The sequence below is a fragment of the Mus caroli genome, unplaced genomic scaffold, assembly GCF_978045245.1.
Source record: "Mus caroli unplaced genomic scaffold, Mus_caroli_1 scaffold_15, whole genome shotgun sequence".
Lineage (NCBI taxonomy): Eukaryota > Metazoa > Chordata > Mammalia > Rodentia > Muridae > Mus > Mus caroli.
Window position 1 is genome coordinate 79734429 of NW_028227270.1, and position 20082 is coordinate 79754510.

General features: G+C 44.7%; 1 protein-coding gene across 1 annotated transcript in view; it reads left to right on the forward strand.

Moving 5' to 3' along the window:
• Nedd9 (neural precursor cell expressed, developmentally down-regulated 9) overlaps positions 1-20082 on the forward strand; it is a 180142-nt gene that overhangs the window by 49099 nt on the left and 110961 nt on the right. Inside the window, exon 2 of the mRNA XM_029468323.2 lies at positions 13114-13277. Coding sequence (XP_029324183.1) covers positions 13266-13277 — 12 coding nt within the window. The 5' untranslated portion in view covers positions 13114-13265. The remainder of the gene's footprint in view (positions 1-13113; positions 13278-20082) is intronic.

A 20082-nucleotide genomic window follows, 5' to 3' on the forward strand; every position in this document is an offset into this window, starting at 1 on the left:
GTAGACCAGGCTGGCCTCGAACTCAGAAATTCACCTGCCTCTGCCTCCCAAGTGCTGGGATTAAAGGCGTGCACCACCACGCCTGGCAGTATGTCCATTTTTACGGATGGGAAAGGAAGCCGAGAATTAATAATTAACTTGTCCAAGATCACCAAGGTAGAAATGGATTTGAACTTAAAATTTAATTTTTCTCATTTTTATTTTATATGTATGGGTATTTTACCAGCATGTCTATCTGTACCCAGTGCATGCCTGGTACCCACAGGGGGAAGAGGAAGACATCAGAGTACCTGAGCTAGAGTTATAGATAGTTGTGTCCTGAGGATTGAACCTGGATCCTCTGGGAAAACTGCCAGTGGACTTAACTGCTGAGCCACCTCTCCAGCCCCTTGAACTTGACATTTTTAGCTGCTAATCTAAGACCCTTTCACTTCTGTGGACACTTCTGAAGTTGAGTGCATTTGAATAGCATCTAAGGGTTCATTTTGTGTACAATGCACATTCCCAGGTCTCACTCCTAGATACTGGGTCAGCAGGGGTATAAGAACAACACCTAAAAAAATCAAGACATCAGCACACCTATCCTTTGATTCTGGTCCATCTGGTCTGCAGAGGCTATATAGTAGTTGGAGACCAAACTCCATTTCACTACATAACATGGCAACTTTTTGAAGAGCCATTGGCAAACAAAGGATGGAGGGAGAGGAGAGGAGATTGAAGAGGGCAGGATCACTATGGCAATTTGGAATTAATGAAAAGAGTTGATACTCTCCTTTCTGCTCCATCCTGGCAGTCCTAGTCAATTGTCTGACAGTGGCAATGCCTTACCTCAAGTGCTACTCCCAGAGAGATGCTCCTGGCTTTTTCCTGCTCTTGTGTAACCAAGCACATGTGGTCCACTGGCTGGTTCTCCAGCAGGAACTAGGGCTTCTGTCAGCTCCGTGACAGTTCCTCCTAAGTCACTTTGTTTGGCTTACTTTCATTACTGGACACAGCGCCATAGCAATGCATTTATCCAAAGATGCTTTAAGAAATCCTTGGCCTTCCATAGAGCCTTTTTCCCTGGAATCTTGACTTCTGTTTGGACTCCAAGAGCCCTGGATGAGCCCCAAAGTCTGGTCTGGTCTCTTTAGCTTTTAAGTAGTAAGGCAAAGCCAGGACTGGGAGATACTCTGCAGCAATGTGCCTTCCAATGAAGAATATTAGAACCCAATAGCAGTGCTTGAAGCTCAGAGTCCATTAAAATTCAATAGATCATCTAGGGACTCTCTCAAGCTTTAGATCTAGCCAAAGGGAAAAGAATGTCCAAGGCAGGCTTGTGTTTCAAACTCTAGCCCTTCCAAGTCTCCCAAGAGGCATAAAATAAAACCTACAGATAAAGCCCTTTGCTCCGTGTACCCATTACTTGTTTGCAAGCAATTGTATGTCTGCCCTGCAACCCTCCCCAGGGTCATGGCACTTTTAAATAAGCATCTGTAATGTGACACACCCAGCCTTTCACCCACCCAGCTTGCTGGGAGTTGAGTGTCTCTGACTTGAGATTGCATCGCTCTTCTCTCTCCAGCCCAGCCACTGCTGCTGGTGAGTCTGTCTCTCCTTTGATGAGTTGCAGCTTCTGGGATAGGTCTGTGGCCACTCCTGTGACCCAGATTGTAGCACAGCTGCTCTACTTAATTGTTCTGCCACGAGTTCACCTTTTGCAGAGAGCCAAATCCTATTCAAGACCGTGCTCCTAACCCAGCCAGGAGGGTCAGATAGAAAGACAGACTGTTGACTCCCTCAGAGCTAGAGCCCTGGAGATTGAAGTTCTGAAAAGACAATCCCATCCTCTGTGACATCTGCATATCTCCTCTTTCCCTGGGAGGTAGGGACCTGGGAACTTGAGTTCTTCACCGTTATGCCCCTGATTGCTGAATTATAATCAGAGCCTGCTGGGTATGCAACGAGGACTCCACCTAGCTCTAGGATAAATCAAGCCTTTGCATGGTTGAGATCTCCCTTCCTCATCTTTTTGCTTCTCTTTTGTCCTCTCCACCTTCTCCTCCTGGACTGCAGATCAAACCTAGAGCCTCTCACATGCCAGACAAGCACAGTTTTCTTCTTTAAAGAAGAAGGAAACCTGAGACACTGTAAAGCCATGATGTGTGTCTTAAATCTATGTAGGCCAGGCAAAGAGCTGACTTGTCTACATAGCCTGGCTCACTCCCCTGCCCCCCCCCCCTTTCTGACCAAGTCACAGATCACTTATGCAGACCATTTCATAATCAACAGGATGGCTCTATCAGACTCCTCTCCTTGATCACTACATGGCCATCTTCACAGCCTTCCAAATATCCTTATGTCTGGGAGGGACAGCATGAGGCACATTCTGCTTATTAGAAGATTTGCTCACTTGATAGAATATACTATCATTCCATATCTGTGAGCCACAAAAACACAAAGACTGGGTAATGAAATCTAGTGTGACAACTGCATATTCTCTGTTAAAAACAAACCAATGTCCTATGACAGCAAAGCAGTAAGTGACATAAGCCCGGAGCAACATTTGTGTTTTATCTTGAGAATTGGATACATTGGCTCACATCCATAACCCTATAATTTGCATGGCTGAGGCAGGAGGATTGCTGAGACTTTGAGACCACCCTGGGCGATAGTGAGACTCTGACTTGAAGAAGAAGAAGAAGAAGAAGAAGAAGAAGAAGAAGAAGAAGAAGAAGAAGAAGAAAAGAAGAAGAAGAAGAAGAAGAAGAAGAAGAAGAAGAAGAAGAAGAAGAAGAAGAAGAAGAAGAAGAAGAAGGAGGAGGAGGAGGAGGAGGAGGAGGAGAAGGAGGGGAAGGGGGAAGGAGGAGGAGGGGGAGGAGGATGAGAAAAGAAGAAGAAGGAGGAGGAGGAGGAGGAGAAAGAGGGGGAGGAGAAGGAGGGGGAGGAGGATGAGAAAAGAAGAAGAAGAAGAAGAAGAAGAAGAAGAAGAAGAAGAAGAAGAAGAAGAAGAAGAAGAAGAAGAAGAAGAAGAAGAAGAAAAGAAGAAGAAGAAGGAGGAGGAGGAGCAGGAGGGGGAGGAGGAGGAGGAGGAAGAAGAAGAAGAAAGAAGAAGAAGAAAGAAGAAAGAAGAAGAAGAAGAAGAAGAAGAAGAAGAAGAAGAAGAAGAAGAAGAAGAAGAAGAAGAAGAAGAAGAAGAAGAAGAAGAAGAAGAAGAAGCAGCTTACAGTATGTTTTTTGACATTGGCCACAGCCTGGAATGAGACCTGGAATGAGGTGGTCTCCTTGTGTAGTGATCAAAGGCATCATGGTAGCTGACCATTAGGGCACTGGTCTGGCCTTTGGAGGAGAGGATGCTAGAGTAATGTTTCTTTGGAATAACAAGAACAAAGAAGTCTTCCAATAAGGACTTCAACCTTTTGGAGTCAGACCCTAGAGCCAGAGTGACTGGATTTAGCAAAATGTGAATAGTGTTTCTTTGGGTTTTTTTGTTTGCTTGTTTTGTTTTGTTTTGTTTTGTTTTGTTTTGTTTTGTTTTGTTTTGTTTTGTTTTGTTTTGTTTTTTAAGACAGGGTTTCTCTGTGTAGCCTTGGCTGTCCTGGAACTCACTCACTCACTCAGGCTGGCCTCAAACTCAGAAATTCGCCTGCCTCTGCCTCCCAAGTGCTGGGATTAAAGGCGTGTGCCACCACCCCCGGCATGAATAGTTTCTTAAACGTACTTAACATATAAAATATTTGCTGCTTCTCTGAAATTCACATTTTACTGGGTGTCTTGTGTTTTATCTGCCAACGCTCTGGACAATCCTCAGTAAACGTGACTTTTTTTCCTTCAAGTTTGTATTTGGTGATGGTGAGAAACACAGGCTATGGAAATCTCTCTCAAGAGGAGCAACCAGAGGCCTTGAACCTTAGCGAGTTGTAAGCCCATTTTCCATTTCACAGGCAGGTTGAGTTGCTCTCCACAGAGGAATATGAGGAGAGATGACTCTCCCTAAAGTCAGGGCAAGAATGTCCAACCTCGTGGCCAATGCTCCACAAAAGGTTGGTTTGGCTTCCTTCCTGCCTCAAGGAGTTGGTAGTTGCTGGGTGATGTGGATGGAGTTTGTGATGCTTGAGAACTGCCTGATACTTGCATAGAGGATTTATGAGGTAGTCGTAGCAGAGCAGGACACTTCCGTGGTTACCTGTACATGCTCAAGGAGAAGCAATGTCACAAGCTTTCTTGATTTAGACTCATCAGCTAATGAACTACATTTCTAAGAAAAGAAAGGTACCAATTCTGGTAGAAGCCATTGGTTACCCCACTCTTTCTTTCTCTTCCTTCTTCAACACTGTGCTCCCCAACCCACTTCTCTGTGGTGTTTTGTTGTTGTTGTTGTTGTTGTTGTTGCTGCTGCTGCTGTTGTCGTTTTGTTTTCTGTGTATGGATGGTTTTCCATACATTTCAACTATGTACTGTGTGTTTGCCTGGTGCCTACCCAGGACAGAAGAGGAAGTCAGACCTCCTAGAACTCGAGTCACAGACAGTTATGAGCTGCCACATGGGTGTTGGGAATTGAACCCAGATCCTCTGGAAGAGTCGCCAGTGCTCTCAATGTACAATCCTGATTGACAGGAACACACTGCTTGCTGTGGGCATAGCACTGACCAGTCTTTTCACTAGCAATCTGACAGGGTGTGGCCATCCCCAATGGGACTGATTCCTGAGCCTTTCCTGGGCTGAGGAGGGAATGAGAGTGTGTGCAAGTTTGTTTAATGAGAAGGTGGTTTTCCCGGTTGCTGTTACTGTCAAAATCCTTAAATCAGAGTTGTTAAGTTACAACCCAAATAGAAATTTAGAGATGTTAGAGATGGAGCCCAGGGACTCGTGCGTGCTAGGCAAGTGTTCTGCCGCTGTGCTTCACACACAGCTGTTTGAATTTGTGACATCCAACAGAATATCTTAAGATTATTTTGGCTTCAAATAATAAAAGAGACTTAACTCAACTTGGTACTGGGTAAGAGGGAAAGGAGGAGAGGGGAGTGGTAGTAAATGTAGGGACAAGAATACATCTTGTGGTGCCACAGTAGGACAGCCAGACAGTGAGGATAGCACTCAAGAGCCAGGAGACCAGAAGTCTACAGAACTCTGTTCCCTAGCTTGCTTACTGCTAACATTTTCCTCTCCCTTTGGTTCAACCTTTGGCACCAATAACAGATGCTAGCTCACACCCACCAAGGTCATGTTGGAGACGAAATGAGTGAAAGGCTGTGTGTGTGTACATGCACCTACAAACCTAAGACCTTCTTACAACAACTCCCCACCTCTAGGGAAGGGCTTTGGCCATGAATGTGGAGCTAGTGCCCATCCCTGGCCAGAGGACTTGGAAGAGTAGAGTTCAGTAAGATTTTCAGGTTGAAATGAGAAACCCCTCAGCTCGATGTAAGCCAGGTGAATCTTTGGAATGTGGGTCAATCTTCCAAATGGCGCCTGCACAGGGAAACGGGGTTGTTTATCTTTGCTACTTTGGTATGAGGACAGGAGAGAGATAATAAAAACACCACAGAAACAAAATGCAGCTTAACTGCCCAATAAACCTGTCTATTAGTCAGTCTTCTATTGCTGGGAAGAGTCGCTATCACCACGGTAACTCTTATAAAACATTTCACTCAGGAAAACATTTCACTGGGGCTGGCTTACAGTTTCAGAGGTTTCAGCCATTATTATCATGGCGGCAAGCATGGTAGTGTGCAGGCAGAAGACAATACCGATTACATAACAGGTACGAGTCCCCCATGTCGTCAGGTCGCAGACAGTTGAGCAACAATCCACCTTCCCCCTGCTTCCCAAAGCCAGTGAGCTCCTCACCTCACCCCCACACTCTCTCCTGTCGCCCACCCTTCCTTCTTTGATGAGCTGTAGTTTTAAGTTTCTGACCTATGCCACACTTGGCAATGGAGTCCATATTTCTCTCATCTCTCTCACTGTTAACCCAGAGGCATCTGTGACTGTCCCCACCATCCCACCGAAGGGAACTCTCCAAGAACACCCATAGCCTAACTGTAGGGTTCTCCCTCCTTGTGGTTTATAAAATACCATGATGGTCTGAACCCCAGTCCTGCTCCTCTGACCCTTTCTGCACTATGCCTTCTTGGAATTGATTCAGACTTTGGCCAAGATTATCAGGCTTTTTATCTCCTTAGGAAATTGAATTTTCATAAGCAACCAGACAAACAACAACAACAACAACAAACCAAAAAAAAATATTTTTCTAAGCTTTATCTCAACATTATATAAAAATCCCTCCCTTTCTCTTTAAAATAGTGAGAAAGTCCTGCTGGTTGTTCACCAGCCAAGGCTTGGTGCCCAAGACCAATGTGGATACAATGGCTGAAGGGATACCCAATATTTTAACTCTTGTTCTTTTTATTAGCCAGGGCCCAGGAGATGACAGGACCTTTTGAGAGAGCTCTGTAATGGATTGTCCCCTTCATTACTTTACAAGCTCTTCTGGTGACATCATGAGCACTCTTCCTTCAGCAGCAGCATCACTAAGCTCCATGACTCCAAAGTCTGCATCTCCACTGGTCACATCTCTCTAGATCCCAGATGCAGGTCCATAACAGCTTAGATTCTCCTCGGTGACATCCCCACATGACACCAGAATGTCCCGTGTCCCATTAAATCTACCACTGTCTCATAGGCTTGTTTATTAGTTTCCCTTTTCACAATGACACCAGACTTCACCCAGTCTCCCGAGGTTCCTCTTGAGAGCCCTTCCCTATCTTTCTAATCACATGCAGACTCTGGTCTTTTCTCTTCTACTTATTAACACCTTCCTCCTTTCTCATCTGGAAGAAAGCTGTCCCCATGGAGAAAGTCTTTCAAAACTTCTAGTAGATGCCTGATACCGTGGATGGTAGGTACCAAGTCTCATACGTACTGTGTTTGTTCTTACACACACACACACACACACACACATGCCTATGCTAACACTCAGTTCACAAGCCAGACATAGTAGGAGATGAACAACAGCAACTAAAAATAAAAAGATTCTGCTGTGATGGGACTTGCCTAAGACATATGAATTGTCTATTTCTGGAATTTTCCATTTAACATTTTAGTGCCTTAATTGACAGCATGGGTGAAGGAGGACAGCTGCACTCGCATGGGTTTGTAATGGATATCTCTCAGCCTCCACTCCTGGAGCTGAGTACTGAATGAGGCACACATCTGGAGTAGCTGGGACTTCAGGAAACCCAAAGGTCTCGGCAAAGATGAGTCAGAGGCCCAGTCAAGAAAAAAAAAATTAATAGCAGATGAATGAGGGAGGTGATGGTCAGCATCCAAGAACTAGACTGGAATGCAAGGTGCCATCATGTCTTCTCTTCTGCAAGATTCCTGAAAAGACCAGGAAAAGAGCCTGAGTCCAGCACCCAGTAGGACACCACCTCAGAACCTTAACAGCGAACTGTGACCTCCACCCACCCGATTTTCACGACCACCGTGACTTTCTGCTTGCCTGCACTTGGGCACCAGTTTAGAATATTTTGCTGTTTGTAGAGAATGTTAAAATGTGGAGTGTTTTGTTGCTATGCCTCCAGGCTGCAAATTCCGGTGCCCAGGCAGAGCTCCCTCTACTTTGCTTTCTCTATTAAGTCTTCCCCAGTGAAAACAAAGGGAACCCTTGTTTTGAAGACATTTAAAACATACCTGAGGATTTCCATTTCGCTGGAAAGCCAAGCATCTCCAAGGACCCATCTCTAAGAGCTGAGGTCATTTGAAGAGCTGAATACCAACAAGATCTAAGCTCGGTTAAATGGAGCCAAACCACCCATTTTGACTGTTTAGCCAAATTCAAGTATGTCCAATGCATTAGAATACTAAATCCTCAACAAATTCTCCTTTGGCGTGACCTGACAAGATCCCTGGTATTTATTTATTATTTTTATATAAATGGAAAAAATTATAGCAGAACTGGGAAACTTCCACAGGTAACTAGGTTAGAGCACTGAATGAGACCCAAGAGAGTGCTGTACGGGGATCTTCCCTGCCAAAGAGCAACAAAAGACTTGACTTTCTGCTCTGCATGCAGGTGGCTGATGGACTGTTTTACGATGGGGATAATTATCTCTGTCTTTCTCTCTTAGTTACCTACCAAAATAAACTGCAAATCCCAACATATTAGAAAGACTCCATCATCAGCTGGCAGGCAAAACCTTAGCAGGGCTCCCTAGCTCTGGGAGATGAAATTGCTAAGGAAGAGAAGTCAGTCCGTCTATGGTTCAAAGGGCCAGTGTTAGGTGCAGTGGGAAGCGTTGGGAGCCGATTCTTCCTCCTTCCCTGGGGGGGGGGGGGAGACACTGCTGACCCAGATGATGGTCTTTCCGGACATCTTTGATGTAAATGTGGCAAAGGTCTGTCTTTATTTCCTCATAGTACCAATTCTTTAAAGGCAGGTCAAGCAGAGAGCTGCATTCGATTTATGATGTTCAACTGGGAATGTCCCATGATACAACAGGATTGGAAAGAGAGAGAAAGAGAGGGACGCTTGGCTAAAGATACTTTTGCTAGTATTTCAACAATTGCATATCCAGACAGAGGATTGAAAACAGACTTTCCTTTGCTTTTCTTTCTTTTTTCTTTTCTTTTCTTCTTTTCCCTTTCTTTCCTTCCTTCCTTTCTTTCCTTCCTATCTGTCTCAATCTCTCTGTCTCTCTGTCTCTCTGTCTCTCTGTCTCTCTGTCTCTCTGTCTCTCTCTCTCTCTGTCTCTCTTTCTTTCTGGCAGATAATTGTATTTTAATTATATTCATCCACACTCCCCACCCTTCCCTTTTGCATCCCCTCTCCCAATTACTTCCCTTGGTCTTTTAAACAGTTTGCTTCTACTGCCAGGACATATGTACATGCAGATTTGTATGTGTTTATATGAAATCTAAAAAGCACAAGTGAGAGATGTGGGAGCCAAGTCCATGGTGGGTGGTGCCTACCTAGGTAGTTGGTCCTGAGCTGTATCAGAGAGCAGGATGAGTAAGCCATGGAGAACCATGTATTATCCCATGGTTTCTGCTTCTGTCCTTGCCTCCAGGTTCCTGCCTTGAGTTCCTGCCCTGATTTCCCTCAGTGTCAGACTATGACATGGAAGTATAAACCAAATACACCCTTCCTTCCTCATGCTGCTTTAGGTCATGGTATTTTATCAAAGCAATAGACACCTCCATACTTATTTCCATGGTGGATAGACTAGCTTGTGTTCCATCAGCAGTAGATAACAATTCCTTTTGTCTTTCTCCTTCCTAGCCCAGTGTGATCACAATTATCAAGATGCTCTAGGATTGGCACATAGCTACAGAGTATGTCGGGTTCATGCTTCTACAGCGAGATACATGAGGTAGGGTGCTTATAAAGACAAGAGGGTCTATTTACCTCACAGTTGTAGAGTGATGAGTCTAAGATCAGTCAGCTCAACTGGAGACCAGCCTGCAATTCTCCAAAGAGCCCCACTGACTTGGTGAGGGTGCACATCACAACCAGAATTGGGTTGGAGTAAGTACTCACACCTCTAGCCAGCAAGCAGCAAGGAAGGTTACCACAATCCCCCTCTAGAGCACTCCCAATAACTTAAGGACCTCCCATAAGCTGCCCTTACCCTCCAGAGGTTCCCCCTCTCTCCCAGTAGCAGAGCACTGGGAACCAAGCCCTTCTATGAGAACCTTTGGGGAACATTTAACATTCAAGTCTGCACTAGTCCTCTGCTTATCTGCACAGTGGCTTATCCCCTAGATCCATGTGCTATGCTCTATGGCACCTTAAAAAGCACAGTACCAGCTGAATTAGAGCTCAGACTTTATCCCCTGGATCTTCCAAGACTCTACATCTTCCCTTGACTGCCATTCTTCAAATAGCCATGGCTATTAGCATAAATATGGTCGTTGCTATTTCATATCACACGGACACTATGAGCAGTAACTCTGTGACTCCTAGTTACTCCAATCACAGTGTGTACAGAGTGTATCTGGAAATGAATGAGGAGCCTGGAAACTTTTCAGAAAAGGGAATGATGACATACTATAGTTATTCCCAGTACAAAGCGGCTAAAGCTAAAAAGAAATATATGCCGATATAAATACCATTCCATGCTGGTGGGAACATGCACGGTCCTGGAAAACATTCACATTAAAGTTAAAAATGTACACATAGATCATGTAGCTAGTGCATCTATCTCTCGGCGTTTGCACAATACAAATAGGCCTCCTAGAGCAGCGCAATGCAAAATGGCGAGGCACTAGAGAGGATTTCACTGTGCATCAACACAGCTGCTGTGTCCGCACACTAGAATAACACAGACAACAAAGGCAGGTACGAGCTATAGACATCAGAAACAGCATCAATGAATCTCATCAACCCGATCCATGTGATGTGTGGCCTGTTGCTGCCAACTACACAAAGAGAAAGGCAGGGAAGAGACCACAAGCTGGGAGAGATAGCTTTCAGTGGGTCCTACTACTGAGAGAGAAAAAATAATCAAATAGAAAATTGCTACAATCACTAACTGGGGACCCAACAGTTTATTTTTGATACTATTTTGTTTATGTGTAGATACAAGATTTGTGACAGTTATTATATGTAATTAGTTTTCCTTTCCACTTTCACTGTGCTTGTGTGCGTTTGATGTATGTGTTGCATGTGTGCATGTGTGTGTGTTTGTGTGTGTGTTTCTGACAGACATTGTTGGGAACTAGAAAATAAAATCACACAAGATAGTGCATTTTTTATTCCAATAATAAATCTGGAACATCCCTCCACCCCCAAAAAATGAGGTGTTAAAGATCAGAGTATACATTATAGTCCTATATATTTAAGAACTATAGCTTACACCAACAAGCTAGTAAACAAAAGTTCTCTCTGGCTTTAGGACTATTGGGGCATTTACAGCCTCACATTGGACAATGAATGTAACACCAACGGTCCCCAGTCCAGTCTCCCATCTGAGCCTTCCATCCCATGTTTCAAGAGCTTTGGTACCCTGGCCATGCACCTCCCAGCCCCCAAGTCTACTTTTACCTTATAACCCCCTGCCCTAGGAAGGCGAGCCAGCGGTAAAGACCTGAAAGTAGGCTAGGATCACTGCACTGGAATGACTAATGTCCTATTACTCCGCACATGGTCTTTAAGAGAAAGCAGGATCAACAAATTCACACTACCTCTTGGCCGCAGACTTATTCAGAAGGTGCACAGCTAAAAGAAATTCAGAATCCAAAACCTAAGGCCCTATACAGAGTCATCCTTGCCTGGAGTTAAGGGCAGCACTGCCTTTTAAGTGTAAAGAAGGGAGAGCAGAGAACCTAGTCGTACGTGGCTACAGTCCCAGCTGGGCCTGGGGCTGAGGGAGACAATAAGCTCTAAGGAGCCAGCAAGCCCTAGGAACTTAGTGAGGACTGATTCAGAAAGAAGGAAAGATGACTGGAAATAGGGCGTATTTGTAAAACATTTCCCTAGCATGCAAGAGGCCCAGGGTTTAATCTCCAGTGCTAGAAGGAGAATTTTAAAAGTACATGCAGGGGGATTTCATTTTAAACACCCAGAGTGCCAGCATCACTGCATGCCTTCATTTGGGTGTCAAGTATGTTTCTTACAATTTAGGAAGCTCTACTTTTGTTCTGTACCAACATATGTATTTTTCATTTACACACACACACACACACCTACACATACAAATATAATTATATAATTCCTAGCACTGTATACTATGACTTCCCCCAAGCAGAGCTCAACCCTAAATGATTGCCTTGTAAACACAGTTTGGCAGTTGAAGTCCTTGCAGATGTGAGGATCTACAGGGGAATGAACAGGATGCCTGGAACCTACCTGCAACTCCCCGCTGGGTATCAGCTCCCTTGGGGTGGAGAAGCTTGGTTGATCATGCATGGGGTCTTCAGAACAAAGGAGTCATGGGCTCTTGTCCCCTTGCCTTGCAAGGGTCTTAGAGGAAAATTCCCTTCCCACCTCCTCGCCAAGACGAGAAAATACTGTGCTAAGAGATCCAAAATTACAGGAGGCTGTTCCCACCCATGGAGAAGCAGTAGGGACCAACTCCCATTGCCCTCTGCTTGGATTGGAAAGCTTGTCTTCCTCCTGCGAGAAGCTGTATGGGGTTAGGAGAAAGTTGGCTTACCAACTACTGTGTGCCAGACCCATTCTTCCTCGCTTTTCTGCTCTAACGCCTACTTCATTTTGATTTTGTTCTTGACAGGGGAAACTCTTTCCTCCTGCAAAGACTCAGATTGCCAATTTTCAAAAATCTTTTTAATATTTTCCATAAATACAAACAGAGAGAGACAGAGAGTGTGTGAGACCCACACAGAGACAGACAGACACACACACACACAAATTAAAACTGATACCTACAGCTGTGAGGAGATGAGAGAAAAAAAGTGAAGTATTGTCCAGCACTAGCCCTCTGAATGCCCAGTTCATTCTTCCAAATAAAAAAAATAATAAAATAAAATTCAAGCTTTGCATCTCAGCTATTTTAAAAACCACATTTCCAAAATATTGCTTTTCCCTCTTTGTGAGGGAAATATGAAAAACACATGGCTTGAGTGATCCTTGCAAGCTACTAGCAACAGGTAAAACAGGAACTGGGGGTGGCTTCAAATAGATAAACACAGATATATGGTAAGTTGGTTTAAAGGAGGATCGCAAGATGAGGAGGAGGAAGGAGTGAAAGAGCAGAAAGCAAGTCTAAAGCCCTGGATTATAGAGGGCGTAGAGCCCTTGATGAGAAAACTTATAATGTGCCTACTGCTCAAGCCACACCTAATTTCCATCTTCTTTCTCCTTTGTGTTCTCTCTTGGCATACTGCATATGTGGCCAAGGTATCTATCACTACACAACTCACTTTGCACAACTGGACTGTGAGCTGCCTAAAGGCAGGACCGAGTTATATGTATCTTTGACATTTAAGTAGATATAGCAAGAACTTGCTATGGCTTTGTGCATACATGAATAAATGAGTGGTGGATTCCATTCACTATGCTGTGGATTTAACTTCCCCCAACATCTGTGATGTGACCCTTCAAATGACAGAAATGTCTCGACCCATTCCCGAGTTTTACATGTCTTTGCATTTCTAACTTGTGTCTTCAAGGCTAGTGAAGTGTGAGTCTCCAGCACCAGACGCTGGCGGAGAAGCACGGCGGCGTTGTTCATGGAGAGATATGACAAGGAGGAAACAGGCCAGCAGACTGCAGCCCTGGGACTGTCCTGGAGATCCAGAGTGCCAACGCTCCTCAAGGGAAAATGTGGGCGAGGGTGAGTCCTGACAGAAAACACAATTTTGTGATTGTCTTTTTCTCTAGTGTCATGGGGGATATATTCCTCTCACACCATGTGACGAATGATGTGCCAAGCCTGGAATTAATATCTGGAGAGAAAACATTAATTATAGGACATCAGATGTTGCTCTGATGGGCGGTTTTTTCATATAGATAGGCTGTTGTGCATAGGGAATTTTCTTCCAACCAGAAGTCCTTGTTGCCATCATCTGGATACAAGTGGGACATGGGAGAGCAGGTGCTTGGGCAAACCTGGAAGTCTCCAGACCTATTCAAAGAGGCAGCCTGTGTGTGTGTGTGTGTGTGTGTGTGTGTGTGTGTGTGTGTGTGTGTGAGCTTTCCTGCGCTGATCATTTGGATAACTCCATTCATATTAAAGTGCTCCACAAGAAAATGAACTTCCTCTAGGGTAGTTCAAATTAAAATGATCAGCTCTTCCTATGAAACTACTTGGGAGGCTGAGGCAGGAGGTCAAGACCTACCTGGGCCACAGAATGTGTTCAAGGCCAGCTAAGGAAACTTAGCAAGACTGCTTCAAAGTAAAAAGAGGGCTGGAGTGGAAGTTCAGTGGTAGAATGCTTACCATACATGAGGGAAGCCCTTGATTCAGTCCCAAGCAATGCCACACAGACAGACAGACACACACACACACATACCCCACACCACACAGACACATACCCCCCACATACTGCTACCACCACATACACACTACAAACACCTCACATACACCCCCCCACACAGTATACCACACATACAGAACAACATACATTCATACACACACAACATGCACACACTCATGCACACCATACCGCACAGACACACACTTTACCACATACACCACACACACACATCATATACCACACCACACACACAACATACCACACACAGAGAGATATACATACACATACAAACACATCCACCATCACCACATCCACCATTCACACACACATACACAACACATACATCATATACCATACCTTACACACATGACACACCACACAGAAACATACACACATACATACCACCACCACACACATCTCACACACACACACACACACACCACCACCACCACCACCACTACATGCATACATGAAATTCAGTTCATCTATCTAAATATGGAATCCTAGAGACTCTTAAAAACAAATAGAAAGCTCCTGCAGACTGTACCTGTGAATTGACTCCTGAAGGAGGCAGGAATCACAGCATGGTGCTGTGACACTGGGGACTGGGGATCCGGGATCTGCGTTGGACCTCACTCTCTTACTTAGTCATGTCAGCCAAGAGCCAGCTGCTTGGCCTCTTTGGTCCCCTCTCTCCGACCTTAGAAGATGGCTCTGGGAAGATTAGTTAAAGGCTGAAAATAAAATACTTAAAGCCTTGCGCTTTAAAGGAAAAGTTAGTTCTTCTTGGACACCAGACAGCTGCTTTCTGTGTCACACAGAGAAGCACCAACTACAGACGAAGAGAAACCATCTGAGCAGCCACGGCAAGCAGACAGGCCGCTTCTGCTTGCAGAAGAAGAGGCTGTAAGGTAGCTTTTACCGTAAATGAAAAGACTGCCCAGGAAGTCATTGAAAAGCACTTGAATTTTCATACCACCGTGGTGTTTAAAGATAAAGTGGAAGGCAGCTATGCTCACCACTATACCACCAACGCCGGGGCCCAGCAAACACAGGAGTGGATGTTCACAGTCAGCTATTGGATGTATCACAGGGCTCCCAATGGAGAAGCTAGAGAAAGTACCCAAGGAGCTAAAGGGATCTGCAACCCTATTGTTGGAACAACATGATGTACTAACCAGAACCCCGGAGCTCTTGTCTCTAGCTGCATATGTATCGAAAGATGACCTAGTCGGCCATCAATGGAAAGAGAGGCCCATTGGACTTGCAAACTTTATATGCCCCAATATAGGGGAATGCCAGGGCCAAAAGAATGGGAATGGGTGGGTAGGGAAGTGGGGGGCGCTATGGGGGACTTTTGGGATAGCATTGGAAATGTAATTGAGGAAAATATGTAATAAAAATATTAAAAATCAAAAAAAAAAAAAGATAAAGTGGAGACTTGCAGCAGCAACAGTGAAGATTCCCAGACACAGAATTGTCTCAGCTTTAAGTCGTCATTCATGCTGAAGTTGAGAATGAACAGGAGTTGAGAACCCCTCAGGGGCATGTTTAGCCAGGATTGTCTTTTGGGAAAAGCTCTGCTGAAATCATAAGCACTCTCACAACCAAGTTTCCTTCAAAAACACCCAGTAAGGGATAGCAGGCCCAGAAGTCATTGATCCACTATGACATCAGCAAGCAATGGAGAGGTCACGCCGCACCTGCAGGACTATCCGAGGGCTGCAGGAGGGCTAGGCACCCTTGCAACCCAGCCTTGTTTGATTTTGGTTTGTTTTCAGAGAGCTGGTAGTTAAACATTTACCCAGGCACACCTGGCGAAGACAAGGAGGCTGGCTCTGAAGGCCTGTAAACTGCAAACTGCTTTCGTTGGCTTTCATCCTCTGTGGCCTCAGAGGAAGGCAGGAAGCCGACCATTGGAAAGGCGAGCTGCGGTTAATCTGAAGGCAAAGCTAGATCATACTTCACAGAGACAAAAATAGCCCATGGACACTGTCCCTTCTTCCCTAGTAGATACAAGTTCAGTGCAGAGCCAAGGTCAACATGTCCTCTGTATACTTATGTCTGGTTAACAGGGTGTGTGATGGATGTGGTGTCCAAAGGAAACTTCAGCTCCCCAAACTCCAAGGGGCAGCCCATATATCCAGAAATGAGCTCAAAATGGACTATAGAATTTCTGGCAGTTAGAGAAAAGCCACTGTTTCCCAACAACTTGTGAAATCAGTTCCCAGCAGCCACACAGAGTCATTTTTATACTCAGCTCTGGCACAAGAAACATGGCACCTATACGCACATCAAAGCCTGTGCTAGCCTGCAGCCTCTCTCAGTACCACAAGTACCTCCCTGTGACACATGTCAAAGTTCATGCTAATATCCTGACCCTTCTCACCTCCTAACCCGAAACTCCATCCAGCTTATGGCCTTTCCTCCCCACAGCTGCTCATTCCTCTTATAACCCAGCTATTCACCTTTCTTTCTTTCTTTCTTTCTTTCTTTCTTTCTTTCTTTCTTTCTTTCTTTCTTTCTTTCTTTCCTTTCTTTCTTTCTTTCTTTCTTTCTTTCTTTCTTTCTTTCTTTCTGTCTACCTATCTATCCATCTACCTATCATCTACCTACGTATCATCTATCATATATCCATCCATCATCTATATAACATCTATCATTTATCTGTCTATCTGTCTATCTATCTATCTATCTATCTATCTATCTATCTATCTATCTATCTCTTATTCCCACTTCTTCTCCCCATCCCCGTCTCTCTCTCTTCCTGCTATCTCACTATCTCTACTGTTCTCTCCTTTCCTGTTTCCATAGCCCCAGCCATGGTCAGTTTACTTTGTCTGTTTTGGACTCTTCCAGATGCCTCTGGTAGTTCTCTCTCATATTTCCAATACAAATCTTAACCATATGGAGCAGTCATTTTGGCAGTTATTTACTATTCCCCCTCACATGATCTGTTGCCAAAACCCAGGAGAGGTAAACATTGATCCCTTTGGGAGGGCCCAGCCCCTTATAACCAAACCAAGTTGCTGACTTGACTCATAAGATACAGACCGTTTGTTTCCACTGCCTTCAGCCACCCACCATCTTCAACTCCAAATATCAGAGTCCAAGCCTCCTCAGCTGCTTCTCTTCCACCTGCTCTAATCATTCATCTCTCCTCATCCACTTGGGAAGTGTGCTCTTGGTCTCTCTGGCTCTCGGAACCTACTAAAAGCCCCTGGGTACCTGCCATGTGGAAAGGCTCTATCTCTCATTGTCTGGCAGAAGGCTGCTATATGCTTCTCCACTGTGACTGGGGCATCTCTTGGAAAAGACGCTTACCCCTCTCCCTATATTGGAAGCCTCCTTCTGGTGAGTTTTCTGTTTCTGATCTTATTCCCTAAACCTCCCCCATCATATCCTTGATCTGTTCCTAGCTCCCTCCCCACCGGTCACTCAGGATCTTGGAGCTTGGCTCACCTGCCTTCTCAGTCTTTTTCCCTCCTCAGACTCGGAGAGCACATTAAAGCCTCGCTGTCTAACTACAGATACTTTGGCCCCCATATATATAGCTCAGTGGCCAAAAAATGGCGTGCTTGATTCCCAAATTCTTGCAGATTATAACAACTTCTGTCACTGTCCAAGCGAATGACCTAAACAAATCTTTTCTCTCTGAACTTTCTCTGCTCCCCACAAATCCAAGCAGTCCTGGGTCTCCACTCACTCTGACCACAGGGACTCAAATGTCTGGGCGTGGATAATGTTGAAATGTCACATGCTGTTCTGCCCTGTATAAAGCTGGCTTACAACCTTTCCTCTCTAGACCCAAGCATGCTTGTTGACAACATCTCCATCATGGGTCAGGCTGCCCACCTGACTCTTGACAGAGAGAAGGAGAATAAGACAGAATAGCCCCCCTGCTCCAGAAAAGCAAAAACAATAAATAAATAAACCAATCAACCCCCCCCCAAAAAAAAACTATGTACTTTAAAATAGCATAGGGATTACTGCTTCTCACCCCATACTCCTCTTGGTTTTGTTGACAACTCTTATAAATGAAAAAGTGTAGCCACCGATGTTTAACCTTGTTGACTGCCCGCCCCCTGCATACAGTGCAGAGGTGGCTTGTACACATGTTCTTTAATCCTTTAAAACTATAACTATGTAAAATATAACTACTCTGACATCCTTTGAGGGATTCGGAAATGCTAGCTTAATCGTTACTCTTTAACTCCCTTTAATCTTCGGGTTTCTCCTGGGCAAATGAAAATCAACCTAATTTTATAGGACCTTTACAATTTTAATTCAAAAAGGATACTTGACCCCAAAAGACACCTAAGAAGCATTCATCCATGCTCTCCCCCTCTGTCTCAAAAAGCCCCTGGGCCGCTATTGGCTGCAGTTGAAGCAGAAATGGAGGCTCTGTCTTCTCACTCGAGGGAGAACATTTCACATGTCTTAGGTACTCAGAGTCACCAGAAAAGATGGTGGAGACACAGACCTGCAGATACTACCCATTCTCCGTGACTCTCAAGCACAGCATCCTGGGTGGGGCCTAGGGATGGACCATTTTAGCAACCTCCGTGTTGTTTGCTAACATGCAGACAATCTGAAGGCCTTCTGACTGAGGCCATGGGTACTAATCTTGATCCCCGTACTACGTATCTAAGCTCTGTTAGTTCCATACTGAGAAGGTGCCTGCAGATGGTCCTGCTGCCCTTGTCGTCAGTGAGTGCAGATAGGTGCACATCACAGCACATCTTGAAGACTTCTTCCTCTTGCACAAATATCCTGTCTTCCAAAACTAAACCATGCACTGGCCGGGCTAGGTACAGAATGAAACTAAATTCTCCTTCTGGTCCTCTACTTTAACTGAGGTGTAAGTCAGCCATGAAAAGCAATTTAGCACAGACAGGCATTTTATTTAAGCATGCGGAGTCCCGTGAGCTTGTCTGGGGAATAAGAAGCACATTTAGGAATGGAGTGCCTCGCAGGTGTTAAGGTAGCCTGGAAAGAGGCACATCTGGACCAAGGCTTCATTCTCTTCTCAGGTGGCATTTGCTGAAGGGTTTCTAGGGCTCATTATGGCCTACAAAGTCCAGCTGCGGCAATTTGCCATCAGCAAGACAGACCAAGGTCCAGGGAAGGCAACAGAGTCTATGGTGCAGCAGCAAGTGACCCTGACATGCCAGTGAACTTTCCCTTTCTCCTAAACACTCCCCCTGATTTAGCCCCAGCTCATGAGGGTTTGCAGTGTCCTCTGTGGCTTCCTCTCCCCGCAAATGAGCCTCCTTTATTCTAAAACCTGAAGCTTTAGGGATTTCTTGAAAAGTGGTACTTTTACTCAGTCAAAATATGGCAAGAAAGAAACTGTGTAGAACAGACTTACATAGACGACTTTCCCCGACCTCTCAATATCCACCCAGGCCTAAGGCATTTTCCACATGATGAGAAAGATCCCAGAGGGGTTCAGCAGTTGAGAGTACTTACTGCTCTTCCAAAGGACCATGGTTCAGTTCCCAGCACCTATGTGGGAGCTCACAATGACCTGGAAATGCCTGGTCCAGTCAACCTGATGCCTTCTCTGACCTCTGAGGGTACTACAAACTACGTAGTGTACAGACATATGTGCGTGTAAAACACACACACACACACACACACACCACATAAACACACAGAGAGAGAGAGAGAGAGAGAGAGAGAGAGAGAGAGAGAGAGAATAAAGAAATAATATATCTTTTAAAAATCCTAAAAGCAGTACAACAAAAATCCTGTGCTTACCGAGAATTCTCCAATGGCCTTATGTTCACCAGTCCTATATGTATATCACAAACTGGGGGATGGTGACTCCTCTTGTCCTGAAGTTTATACTCCTCATAATGAGATTGACTATCTCTCTGGATTGGTAACAAACATTTTCAGTATCGATTCTTCATGCTTTGTCTCTATTCTCTTTTAAAACTGTCTTCCAACTTAACTCCTATGTTGTGACACACATAGAGACATTGTTACATTAAAAGCCAGTGTGTGCACTCTCTCCTACTCTTACCCTTAGACCTCTCAGGTTTTCATGCTTCACTCAGAGAAAGCATGTTTCTAGACCTAGTTTATACATAGTACAGTTTACTCCCTTTTAAATTTCTATCTTTGCCCTATACTGTGCCATTCTTTAACTAAGCA